The sequence below is a fragment of the Asterias amurensis genome, chromosome 20 (assembly GCF_032118995.1).
Source record: "Asterias amurensis chromosome 20, ASM3211899v1".
NCBI classification, from domain to species: Eukaryota; Metazoa; Echinodermata; class Asteroidea; order Forcipulatida; family Asteriidae; genus Asterias; species Asterias amurensis.
Genome location: NC_092667.1, coordinates 1,988,316 through 2,001,862, shown reverse-complemented (window position 1 = coordinate 2,001,862; position 13,547 = coordinate 1,988,316). Strand labels below are relative to the sequence as shown.

At 39.3% G+C, this 13,547-nt stretch overlaps 2 protein-coding genes across 2 annotated transcripts in view; one reads left to right on the top strand and one right to left on the bottom strand.

The window, feature by feature from the left end:
- Nucleotides 1–615: 615 nt before the first annotated feature.
- LOC139952256 (nucleoside diphosphate kinase 6-like) lies at nucleotides 616–7,941 on the top strand. The gene is made up of 5 exons (XM_071951331.1): nucleotides 616–907; nucleotides 2,614–2,716; nucleotides 3,445–3,568; nucleotides 3,934–4,010; nucleotides 4,476–7,941. Exons 1-5 carry the CDS (start codon nucleotides 812–814, stop codon nucleotides 4,652–4,654), a joined length of 579 nt encoding a protein of 192 aa, XP_071807432.1. The 5' UTR covers nucleotides 616–811; the 3' UTR covers nucleotides 4,655–7,941.
- The window catches only part of LOC139952254 (nucleoprotein TPR-like), a 74,744-nt gene continuing 68,590 nt past the window's right edge, over nucleotides 7,394–13,547 (bottom strand). Inside the window, exons 53-57 of the mRNA XM_071951329.1 lie at nucleotides 13,274–13,369; nucleotides 12,586–12,826; nucleotides 11,731–11,831; nucleotides 10,499–10,681; nucleotides 7,394–9,618 (exon numbers count right to left, since the gene is read on the bottom strand). Coding sequence (XP_071807430.1) covers nucleotides 9,563–9,618; nucleotides 10,499–10,681; nucleotides 11,731–11,831; nucleotides 12,586–12,826; nucleotides 13,274–13,369 — 677 coding nt within the window. The 3' untranslated portion in view covers nucleotides 7,394–9,562. The remainder of the gene's footprint in view (nucleotides 9,619–10,498; nucleotides 10,682–11,730; nucleotides 11,832–12,585; nucleotides 12,827–13,273; nucleotides 13,370–13,547) is intronic.

Here is a 13,547-nt window from a genome sequence, read left to right as displayed (position 1 = left end):
AAGTGAAAATAATTTGACAATCACCTACTACACCCGCCTTGAATTTGAATGTAAAATTGGACCCTGGACAGCGACTAAGTGTAGGATAGCTTTTACGAGGATAGGTACAGTTTCCCTCTTCATAGAACTCAGCAATACTTGCTAAACTGTTCTGCCTATAAACTTTGAGCAGTGTCACAAATTGTACACATAACATGGCCCTCACTGGTAAACTTATTCTGGTAAGAGGCTATGGAATGAGACTTCGAAGCCCCTAATAAATATGTTTTTCAAAAGTTCTTCGGTGGATTTCACAAAGGTAGTCCTAACTTAGGACTAGTCCATAGGCAATGCTAAGAGATAGGACCAGTCCTAAATAGGATGGGTTACTAGTCCTAACTTAGGACCAGTCCTATCTCTCAGCATTGCCTAGGACTAGTCCTAAGTTGGGACTGCCTTTGTGAAATCCACCCCAGGAACTGACTTTCAACAGGCTGGGTAGTGGGGTTGCAGATACATGGGTAGGCGCGGTATGGCCTACGCGAGCTACGTGCGTGGTCAGGATCGAGCGCTCTGCATTCAAGATCTTCGGCGCGCTTTATGTACTGATGGTGGTCAATAGAGGGCGGCATAACAATCAAACATGGCGCTTTGTTATGATTGATGTTCTATCAATAATGTAATTCAAGACAACCGATGAACCGATCCCACCTTTTGCTTTAAATCAGCCAGTTAATGCATGGTGGAAGGAAAATGGTTAATGTAGCCACTGTATCATAACGTACAGTCAGAAGACGTGTATTACTTCAACGGTGACAGTTTTTTCCTAAGAATGAATTCAGTAAAATATGTCAACAAATTAAACTCGTTAACGTTAACATTGGCAATAATAAAACCGGATGTAGTCGCCCATCCTCGGAGATGCCAGGTAGGATGAACCATTTCTACCTCTATGGATAATAAACCGTTTACAACATTTTACTGTGTTACCATTATCTATTCTACCGAACAAGGAAGGGGCCTTTTCGTGCCCAAACTTTGTCCACAGTTGACATTGTTCACTAATCTGCAGAAATTTCCCCGACCTCGGCGACATGCCTGACATTTGGAGACCTGTATCGTAGGAGGTCCTGTTTTCGAGGTGTCCCTAATATCGTGGCAAATCTTTTACCTCTCTGTGCGCGATGTAAACAGTCCCTAGATAAAAATTGTGTGGTTTTATTTGCCAAGCAAAGAGTCTCCTCTTCTTTGACCAAAACTTAGAAACACGTAATGCTCCACTGGTCATTTGCACTTGTAAATGCAAAAAAGTTGGTATTTTAGGTATTTCTACAAGGTACAAAAATATGTCATAATGTTGAGGCCATAAAAAAATATTTGCCCACCGAAAAAGTTTCATCAAACACTATTTCAATTCACAATTCATGATGATCAAAATCATGTGACTGAATGTTTTGCTGAGCATTCTTAAAGAAAAATACAGAGGCTTAAAGAAGCCATGTGCCTTATATCATTTTCTAATATTTTTTGAGATTTTTATTTTGTAACCCTCGTATCAATACTATTATTTATATTAAAATTTAAACATCAGCTTGTTGATTCAATTATCACTGTTTATTAATACGCTTTATTATAAATATTAAGAAAAAAAGTAGAAAAAAAATAAATAGAAATCAGATTTTGAAGTCAGTAATTATTCACACTTTTTTTTTTTTTTTTTTTTTAAATTTTTTGCAAGTTACCATGGTAATTTTAAAAATTTAATAAAAAAATATTTTGAATAAAATGAAGGCAACTGCTGGCTATACAGTCATACACAGAGTCTCAAAGAACACTTGTAGTCACTGCAGATGTTTCTTCCATGTATGGCTTCACCGGGAAACCATACTTTCTTGTTTGCCGTGAAAATAGGAAAAACTCAAAACAAATGGGGCCAGTTGAAGTCATCCAAGATCGGTGTGTGGTGTGAACATTTAAATGTCCATCAAGTTTTAATATATGTTTGCATACTTCGTATTAACAAATGAAGATAATTAGGGCATCGGTTGATATATTGCATCATTATTTTTTTCCCAATTCAAAGAAAAAGGCATAATAGCGTGATAACTGGTAAGCAGAGGATATGCTTCGTTCTTAAAAAGGGCAAGGGCATCAAGGCAATTTCGTCTTGGTAAAGGGCACCCTATGAGGAAATTGTGAGTTTAAATTGTGCATTTCAAGGGCACCAAGGCAATGACCAGGGGGCATGGAGCGATCGCCCTTTGTGCCCCGCCCCTGTGAACAGGTGAAGTATCAAGCCTGCATTTTGTGGCAATACTTTTGGAACAAACTTAAATTGGAAAATCTTCTACGTACATGAAACTTTTTCATCATAAAGCCTGAAGGATGAATTCTAAATATCTCCCTGATTTTATGTAGTGATTTTGTTCTTTAAATGTTCCACAAGTCTCACTGGCTCAAGATTGCAAATGCTTGCAATAACCTAAGCCTCCTCCCGGGAAAGTTCATTAACGCAACTACCAATTGCAATTTTTTTTTTGCAATGTTCATTCAAATCTTGGCAGCTATGTTTAATTAAGGCGATTCATAAATATTTAAAGTCGATTTGGTATTATAATTCTTGTTATATTTTAGGCAATCAAGCAAGTGATGCTGGACAACAAGTTCTATTTTGTCCGCTCACAAGAAAAGCAATTACTACGAAGTGAGGCTGAAGTATTCTATGCAATTCATAAAGGTGAGCATGATGATCTATACACAAAAACAAGTAGCAGTTTACCCTTAAGTAAACTTCTTCTACGTCTATCTACAGTGGCCGTGTCTGAAACAGCAACTTTGGTTACAGCTGGGGAGGTCGCGCGTGTCTGCCTATTCTTTAACACTGGCAGACGCGCTGATCTAGCCACAGCTGTAGCCAAAGTCTCCTTGTCGGACACGGCCTAAGTTCTTGGCAAAGTCCATTATAGTCGGGATATAATGCAAGTCAATTGTCCCAAACAAACATCAATTTTTTAAAGAATGGTCAAAGTAAACAAACTACATGTAGTAGAGTTCATGCCAAATGTCAAGTCAACTGTTAGTCACTCTGGATGTCACTGTAGAAGGCTGAGGGCAAGCCCTGCAGACTTGCATTGTGAAGGGGCACCAAGGCTATGACACGGGAGAGGGGCAACAACGTTAAGACCAGAGCACAAATGGGGACCAAGGCCAAGACATGGGGCAAAACAAGCACCAAGGCCAAGACCCAGGCAAAAGGGGGCACCAAGGCAAAGCCGAGAGCAATTCGGGGCAATTAGTGGGTCAGGAAAACAATAGCACCAGAGGGCCAAGACTAGGGCAAGAATGGAGAATGATCTCAAAGGCAACTGGGACATTATTGATCTGATGGGGTTATTTGTAAAACTTGTTGTTTAACAAACATTTAATTTCAATGTTTGTATATTTTTCCCCCTTTAACTTTCACAGAGAAGTTTTTCTTCAACCGTCTGGCTAGCTTCATGTCTAGTGGGCCATTAAGTGCTCACATCCTTGCCAGGCACGATGCCATAGCTCATTGGAGACATCTAATGGGACCGACAAAGACATTCAGGTCTGTCTGATCCATCAATCATCTACTCAGTGAATTTCATTCTCGTCACAGGCCTGTTTGCTTTGTTTTTTGAAAGGGCAAGGGCACCAAGGCATTTCTGCCTTGGTAAATTGTAAATTTCTACTGTATCATTTCAAGGGCACCAAGGCAATGACCAGGGGGCACCAAGGCAATGACCAGGGGGCATGGAGGCAATCATCTTTGTTGCCTCCAGGAAGTATCAGGCCTGTCTTTGAATTTCCCTTTTTTAAAATCTTTTATAAAATATCCGAAGCAACAGTCATAAGGACTTGAAACTTTGCATGATGGAAATAGGTCGCAATGATATACATTGGTTTTTATTTTTGTTTTCCAATCACCCACAGAGCTAAGCACGATGCTCCCGACTCCTTGAGAGCTAGGTTTGGATTGACAGACACAAGAAATGCAACCCATGGTTCAGGTATTATGATTATTATGATATAACTCTGGTAATGAAACCAAAGATGCCTCATAAGTGAGCTTAAAGGGGAGGTACACTATTGGTAATTGTCAAAGACCAGTCTTCACACTTGTTGTATCTCAACATACGCATAAAATAACAAACCTGTGAAAATTTGAGCTCAATTGGTCATCGGAGTTGGGAGAAAATGATGCAAGAAAAAACGTCCATGTTGGACGACTTTGTGTGCTTTCAGATAGGAGTAAAAGACTTCTAGCTAGAAGTCTTTTATTATTTTAGTGAGAAAGTACCACTTTCTCAAAATCTATAATTTTCACAGGTTTGTTAGTTTAAACATAAGTTGTGATACACAAAGTGTGTGCCTTTGGACAATACTGTTTACCGAAAGTGTCCAATGGCTTTAAGTGAACCTTTCGAACTTTGAGAATTGACGTAAATGTTTTTGTTTGTTTCCTCCACATCTAGATTCACCAGAGACTGCCAAGAGTGAAATGGAGTTCTTTTTTCCCGACTTCAGCGTCGATGATTGGTACAGGGACCAAGAGCCATACTTCAGATCTGGAAATGTAAAATATTGCAATGAGAAAAATGAGCATTATATCATTAAGGATGACTTCGACGATAAAGATGTCCCAGATAGTTGACATCACCATATTGTAATAAACCAAACAACTCAGAATATTTTGAGGTTTTTTTTCTCGAAATCTCTGCTCCGACTCTGGGCTCCTTTATTATTTTGATGGATCATGCGAAATCTTCGCTGCTCCAAATGTGACATGTCATTTAATTACACCTGATCAACTTTTTTTTGTTTTAGGGGTTGTATTACTTGTATTTCCTATTTATTTTTTACTCTATTTAAATATAGAAAACAATTTTTTTTTTCATTTACTATACACTTATTATTTCTATGATTATGAGATGGGTCTCATTTATTTAAATACATTGTATGTTGCTGTCTCAAGTTTGGATTGAGAGACTTTCGGATCACAGGGTTCAAGTACACTTTTGTTTTAGCCAGCCTGAACTATTCCTAATTCCCTGCCGTTTCAACTGCCACCCATTTCCTGTCCTGACACAATCTACCTGAATGTTCCTTTGAAGGTTATGCCTTGAATTAAATTTTAGCAGTAATAAGATTAAATTCTTAATGAATTATTTGTGTGACAGTGGTGTGAATATTTAATTGGCCGATCTTATTTGCACTATATCTCACTAATAATAATAATAATAATAATAACCGCATTTATAACGCGCCTTTTGCCAAAGGATACAAAGCGCCAGGTATTATTACTGCAAGGAGTGGGGCGAAGTTTGAGATATAAGACCTAATCCTTAAGCACCATGTAATGGTTTACAAGGTGCTGTGGCGCAATATGCTGCCAATAAGAAGTATACATTTGACCCTCAAACTTTTTTCGGTCATGGACTTGTCTTGAATTGTTGATGTGAATTTCGGCCAAACATGGCAGATGGATTCAACCCAAATTATACGCAACCACCTATTTTTAGATTTAAATTTAATTCTTCCAAGTGATCAGTTTAAAGCTTTAACCTTGACTGCAAAGGTTACAACACTCTTTAATTAGGTGGTGGATAGAGAATATTAGTGTATTGTGCCAAATTTGTGTGAAGTATAATCGGTTTATAGGATTTGAGGCATTTCCTAGTTAGTAGAATGAATCTAGATACACAGATGGTGTTACCGCAAACCAAATATATATAATCGGTTTGTTTATCATTGCGATTTCTGGATTAATCTTTAAACAGTGTGACACATTAGAATCCCACCACAGAGTGTCCAATTAGAAAACAAGTTGATGTCTTTAAGAATGCTGTGTTGTGCATTTTGCATGTTAACATTTCACATTATAAGTGTTAAAGGAACACGTTGCCTTGGATCGGACGAGTTGGTCTATAAAAAACGTTTGAAACCGTTTGTTATGAAATGCATATGGTTAGCAAGATGTTTTAAAAGTAGATTATAATGATCCACACAAGTTCACTCAAAATTGAACGGTTTTCATTTTACGTCGCGAACTAACACGGTTGGCCATTTATGGGTGTCCATAAATGGCCGACCGTGTTAATCGACGAGGTAAAAAGAAAACCGTGCAATTTCGAGGCATATTTGTTTAGATAATTGTATTCTACTTTTTTAACATCTTTCTAACCATATCGATTTTATAACAAACGGTTAAAGAACGCTTTAAGACCAACTCGACTGATCCAAGGCAACGTGTTCCTGTAAAGTTTAACAAAAAAGGTGTGCATAACATAGGTAAGATTAAAAATAAAACATAACTTACATGATTTAAAGATGGTCATGGTGGAAAACTTCCCTTGAAATATTTTTGCCTGAAATGCTGTAGTTTTTGAGAAATGAGTCAAACATGACAGCATCACAGTTGCTGCAGTCGAATAGAAAACTGTGTTCTTAGCTCAACTGTCGAAAATACACTGCCCAGTTATTAATTTCAAAACGCGATGAGTGGAAATAATGAAAACATGTAATGGGGTTTCTCACTTTTTCTTGTGACTTATGAGTGTTTGAGCTTTAGCCTCAAATCAAGGCGTTAAAGACAATGGACACTATTGGTAATTGTTAAAGACTAGTCTTCACAGTTGGTGTATCTCAACATATGCATAAAATAACAAACCTGTGAAAATTTGATCTCAATCGGTCGTCGAAGTTGCGAGATAATAATGAAAGAAAAAACACCCTCCGTCACACGAGGTTGTGTGCTTTCTGATGCTTGATTTCGAGACCTCAAGTTCTAAACTTGAGGTCTCAAAATCAAATTCGTGGAAAATTACTGATTTCTCGAAAACTACGTCACTTCAGAGGGAGCTGTTTCTCACAATGTTTTATACTATCAACCTCTCCCCATTACTTATTACCAAGAAAGGTTTTATGATGATAATTATTTTGAGTAATTACCAATAGTGTCCACTGCCTTTAAGGACACAAGTGGTGACACTTTTCATGATGATGTTAACAGTTTAACAAGTGGTCTTTAAAGGCACTGGACACTATTGGTAATTACTCAAAATATTGTTTAGCATAAAAACTTACTTGGTAATGAGCAATGGAGAAGCTGTTGATAATAATTAACATTGTGAAAAACAGCTCCCTCTGAAGTACTGAGAAAGAGGTAAATTCTCACTCGAATTTGTGGAACAATGGTGTTTTTTCTTTCGTTATTCACTTGCAACTTCGCAATGATGGGATACACCAAGTGAGAATACTGGTTTTTGACAATTACCAAAGGTGTCCATTGCCTTTAACAATTACCAATGTCTTCCTGGTGCTTTAAAGACTGGCCCCTGAAGCGAAATATGTGGAAAGTAAAACTGAATTATTATTTACAGGACAAGTCGTGACAAGTATAATAATAAGCAATCTTTATTCTGATCCAGAAATGGATACGTACTGCAACAATACAGCATCGCATCCTATAAAAAGAAAACCAAACAAAAATACATAAAAAATTGTTTTAAACGTACTACTGTCACTAAACATGCAGTCTTAAGTCAAATTCGTTGAACCAAGAACATAATTATTTACAAACACACACGATGATATTCAAAAATTGACATTAAAAGGGCTGAAGGTCAAAGTTCATAATTTTCTGACTTTGATTGGTGTTGAATGTTTTCAAAATAACTTTGCAAAGCCATAACTTGTTTACCATCAATTTAAAATGTTAAATAGTGACGCATGAAATATTTGGCTCTTCCCCAAATGCCATAAAATTCTTTCTGCTGTGTCAGCAGTAAACTGCATGGTTTTCCGCAATCAAACGCGTCAGTATCATTACATGATGAACATTTGATGTAAAAAACCATGATTATATATTGGAATGTTTAATGTGTGGAAGAATTTTGAATGCTCATTAGAAAATAAATATGATACGATAGTTTAAAATGATCAAGAGTGACGTTTCCATGCTTTGTGTATCTTCTTGTACCACTGGCCGCTAATTAATCATACTTTCTACATGGGCAGTCTGTGCTTTAAAGTGGGGTCATAGATTGGTTTTTGTCAACAAAATGCTGGTTTATAGGCAAAATTTTCAAAAAAGATACAATGGACCTTTATCACCATCTTGGTCATGTTCAATGTTTCCATAAGAGTAATGAATACTAACATTCGTTGCGTAAACATGGCACCAGCCTCAGTTTGGTTACAATGAGTTGGAGTGGAGTAAAATCAAGATGCCACACCGTCAGCAGTTACAGCTGAATACAGTGTCTACTTGTTTAGAAAACGGTAACAAAATGTCACACAGTATTTTCACAAGAACATCAAATCCATCCACGTTTAGCGGGGAGACGACGGGTACCAACCACATCTCTGGCCGCAGCATTTGCGAATGGACACCAACCCTCAGATTCAAATGATTTTGGGTGAAAACTATCCACACCATATAACTTCGAAGGGAATACTTTCTCAAAATACTCTTATACTAACAATATCTGCTGTGCCTCTCGCTAAGTTTTTATGATCGTTAATATTTGGAGTATTTACCTATCTTCGGCCTCTACCTTCAAAATTAAATTAAAGGAATTATTAAATTATTAAAAGCGCATAGGGACCTCACGGTGATATGCGCTATATAACAATGGTTTTATTATTATTATTTTATTATTCATCTCTGCTACTTGATTATCAATCATTCACAGGTTTAGATATTAATAAAAACAAAAAGAAAAACAGGTAAAGTTTTCATGGATAAGGAATATAACGGGTAATTATTTTGTCAGCTGTCATGCTAAGCATATTGCATAATCGTAAACCACTGGACAGAAAAGCCCAGCGATCGCACAAAGGAATTCATTATGTTAACAATACTGTGGTCGTCAGTCTGGGCCACCCCAATTTCATGGTGCGGTAACCAGCATGAAGTTTGTGCCGTAAACGTAGAAGCCCGCAGAGAGCAGAGCCATGACAATGGGCACTGGGTCTTCATTGCCTCACCTGGACTTGCAATCACAAGGTTGTGGGTTCGACCCCTACCAAGCTCACCCCTGATTTCACAAGGACTAGAAAAAATATAGTCGTCTACTTTATGAACCACAATTTCTTGATTTGGGAAACTCATAATCGAAGACGTTAAACCAATGTTGGGGGAGAGAAATTGGCCATTGCCAGATTGGTGTATATCCCCTTTTGGAAGTTTGCCGGGGTTCTCTTGACGGGACGATCATCTAAACAAACAAACCAACTATTAATTTTGGTTTTACCGTACACCGATGGGTGTTAGCACTGTATACTCAGTACTTTCCCAAATTTTTTGAAAAAAAATCACAGACATTACTTGGCTGGGATTCAACACCACGACCTTTGCGATTCTAGAGCAGTGTCTTACCAACTAGACCATCGATTTTGCCCGGTAGCTAGAGGCACTTCAAATCCTATTTCAACAAACGAGAGAAATAGAGGCAAACTTGTTGAGGGGAATTTTAACATAAGACTTAGGCCTACTTGTTTGTTGCGTTTTCTACTGATAAGGGTCGTCACTCTGTCTTGCATCTTGCTTTGGTTCTTATCAGAACGGTTGCTGGCCACCACGACCTCTAGTAAACCTGGCACCTCTTCCTCGATCTGAAAAGGGGGAGGAGTAGATTGGGGTTGGGGATAAAGCAGTGGTTAATTCCTCTAAATAAAAATTGAATGCTATTAATTTAGGGGTGAGAGTCATTACGAACAAAAAAGTCTGAAACTTAGACACAATTTCAAAGGTATGTTGAAATGATGCCATTTCTACCTTTTGGTAACCCCTGTGGTTATAGATTCCAAGGAGCTTTTGGAAACAGTATCCAAAGCACTAGAGAAGTAGACCAATGAGCAGGATTTATCTATTTGTGAAAAAAAAGTATGGTCTGATTTTCTTCACCAGGCCGACATAAATAGTCTGAATTCAGCCAAAAGTCTGAACGATCTCATTCCTGTAACTTCATGGCAGAGTGGTTAAGAGCAATTGAAATTCAGGGGCCAATTTCATAGAGCTGCTTAAGCAAAACATTCGCTTAAGCACGAAAATACCTTGCTTATTTTACACATGTTACTGGCAAAAATGTCATGCCACAAACATTGTTTGTGACTGGTATTTAGATGTTGTTTACTTAGCATAACAATTGAGTGGAGTCTTAACTGGTAATCTGATTTTACTAAGCAAAGATTTTTTTGCTTAAGCACAATTTTGTGCTTAATAAGCTCTATGTGGCCCTGGTGGTTTCAGTCATCGAGTGTAGGTTCAAGTCCCGATGGTGACACTTGTGTCCTTGAGCAAAGACTTAACTATAATTGCTTCTCTTTACCCCAATTTGTTTTTTTGAGGAGAGTCCAGGTATAAAATCCCCCACAAATTTCTAGTTAAAAACGGAGAAATCACATCCCCGAAATGTTGATCATCAATCCCTTCAGTCAAGTGGAGTTTTGTTCTCAAAAATTTGAGCCCTGTTGGCTTTGTGTCTTTACTTACTTCCAGCAGGTCCACTTGCTCCTCCACGTGGGAACGACCGCTGTATCAAGCGCCCTCGACTACGCACAGCCGTGTTACCACGCTGTGGGGGGCGCTGTTGCTGCTGTTGAGGGCGCTGTTCATGGCTGGAGCCTGAAGAGTCCTGCCATACGATGCGCTTCGGCTTCGGTCGTTCACCTTGACCTAGTTATAAACAAATTCCATCAAATATTAAATCGGGAAAATGTCCGTGGTTTTTAATAAGTGATTATCTCAAAACCATTTAAGACGCTTCTCACGAAGGAGCTGAAGGTGTCTACTATCTTGCTTGTTTCTTGCTTAGCATAAAATTGTTCAGCAAAATGTTCTGCTTAGGCAGCTGCCAACAATCAGGCAATCAGGGAAATTTTGTAAAACAATCTGGGAGATATTTAGAACTACTTTCAACGCAATAGACCTTATGTAACGACGTCATCCAGCTGCCACCTTAGAGGTAAAACAGTGACGAAACAATCCAAACGCACAGATTTGTACGCGCGACACACCGAATTGGCTTAGGAACAACATCCTTTTGACCTCAGGGTGAGGGCGCCCTACTGAAATGACGTCATGTGCATAAGTTCTATTGGAACCAGTTCCAATGATCAGAGAGATTATCAAATTTGTTCATCAGAACATGGAAAGTTTGTTATTATTTTTTTTTTTTACCCATACACCGATGTGTGTTAGCACTGTATACTCAGTACTTCCCCGAGTCCTGTGAACAAATATCACAGGCATGTTACTCGGGTGGGATTCGAACCCACGACCCTTGCAATTCTAGAGCAGTGTCTTACCAACTAGACTACCGAGGTTGCCCGGTAGCTAGAGGCAGTTGTTTTGGCAGCGGGTACTGCCATGATAAAAGAGATGTTAAATTTGTATCGGGGATAAAGAATTTTAATTTTGGTTTTTACCCATACACCGATGTGTGTTAGTACTGTATACTCAGTACTTCCCCCGAGTCCTGTGAAAAAATATCACAGGCATGTTACTCGAGTGGGATTCGAACCCACGACCCATGTGATATTTTTTTCACAGGACTCGGGGGAAGAACCGAGTATACAGTGCTAACACACATCGGTGTATGGGTAAAAAACCAAAATTAAAATTCTTTATCCCCGATGCAAATTTAACATCTATTATATTGAAAAATTGGTTTGGTTTTCAGGGAGCTTTCTGTGTAATCAGAGAGAGTCGGCAGCTGTACTGACCTGTTTCAGTGCTGGAGCTTGGCTCCTGATTCTCCCTCGACTCTTGGGTCTCTGAGCTGGAAGCTGCTTCAGCTGAATCCTCACCTTGTTGCCCAAAGGAACTGTTCATGGAGAAATTGAGAAAATAGTTAAAGGTGGACACTATTGGTAATTAATCAAAATAAGTGTCACAGGTGCGATTCGAACCCCCCATGTAAAGGGTATGAGAACAAGTTTGCCAAAGACTGATACTGACATCTTTGGCCCAAAACAGAATGATCTTAACCGAGAAGCAGCCCGCAGAGGGCCCTAGCCATGCAAGTTAAGCAGATAATTACGTTAAAACAAAAATAAACGTGGGGGGTACGCATCGCACCCGTGACATAAGTATTAGCATAAAACCTTACTTGGCAACGAGTAATAGAGAGCTGCTGATAGTAACATTGTGAGAATCGGCTCCCTTTGAAGTAACGTAGTTTTCAAAAAAGAAGTTATTTTCCACAAACTTGATTTTGAGACCACAGAATTAGACTTAGAGGTCTCGAAATCAAGCATCTGAAAGCACACAACTAAGGTGACAAGGGTGTTTTTTCTTCCATTATTATCTCGCAACTTTGACGACTAATTGAGCTCAAATTTACACAGGTTTGTTAATTTGTGCATATGTTGAGATACACCAAGTGAGACTACTGGTCTTTGACTATTACCAAAGGTGTCCAGGGCCTTCACATGTATTTCGTCATTGCTGCAAGAAAACTGCATGCAGGCAATCAAACAAGATGAATCTGTAATTGTGATGCGAGACATTCCATGATGACAGCGCCCTCATGCGGTCAAACACATGGTAAAATCTTCCTCTGAATCTATTGTGCTTACCTCTGTGATTCCAGAGCTGATTTATCGTCCCCAGTAGCCTCCGTAGCTGCAGGTGAGGCGGACTGCGGTACCTCACTAGGTAGAGTATCAACCTCATCCTCCTGACTAGAAGGTACCTGTAACTGCTGCTGCTGTAACTGGCTAGCCTCGGTCGTTGCTGGCACAGAGCGAGACGTGTCTTGACTGCTCGATGATGGAGATTCATGGGCGTGGCTTATTGGACTGGCTGTCAATGCCGTAGCTTTGGGCAAAAAAGATATGCAATCAAGAAAAATCAACATTGAATGACGAAAATCACAATGTTTACTAGGTAAAGGGCACCCTGTGCTAGCTTCGGTCGCTGCCGGCACAGAGCGAGACGTGTCTGCTCGATGATGGAGATTCACAGAGCGAGACGTGTCTGCTCGATGATGGAGATTCACAGAGCGAGACGTGTCTGCTCGATGATGGAGATTCATGGGCGTGGCTTATTGGACTGGCTGTCAATGCCGTAGCTTTGGGCAAAAAAGATATGCAATCAAAAAAAATGCAGAATTAGGGACTGTCTCTATTTCTGCATTGGATTTCTCCAAAATAGGGGGGGGGGGCCCTAGAAAAACAGGGACAGCTGGAAGGTATGCAACCATACAAGAAAACACCGGGGCCAACCCCTTCTATGAACAATAAGGTGGTAGAGTTTAGTCCCTACCTGGTGCATGAGTCTGAAGGGGTGTGGTTGGAACACTGCGTCCACCATCGTCGTCTCCTCCCAGTAGATTGATGCGAGTGTCGTCCATTCCCAAGTCTTGAATAAAACAAACAGTAAACAAGTGACACTTCTGCCTTTAGCAAGAATCTTAACCATTGCTTCGTCCTTCGGATGGGACGTAAAGCCGTTGGTCCCATGTGTTGTGTAGTGATATAAAAGAACCCAGTGCACTTCTCTAAAAAGGTGTTCCTGGCTGTGGCTGCTAAATGCGCCG

Excerpts from the sequence above, each read along its gene's own strand:
- LOC139952256 (XM_071951331.1), top strand. The coding sequence starts at position 812 with ATGAATTCAGTAAAATATGTCAACAAATTAAACTCGTTAACGTTAACA. Across the intron at positions 2,717-3,444 it reads ATTCTATGCAATTCATAAAG|AGAAGTTTTTCTTCAACCGT; the intron begins GTGAGCATGATG and ends TAACTTTCACAG. Across the intron at positions 4,011-4,475 it reads AAATGCAACCCATGGTTCAG|ATTCACCAGAGACTGCCAAG; the intron begins GTATTATGATTA and ends CTCCACATCTAG.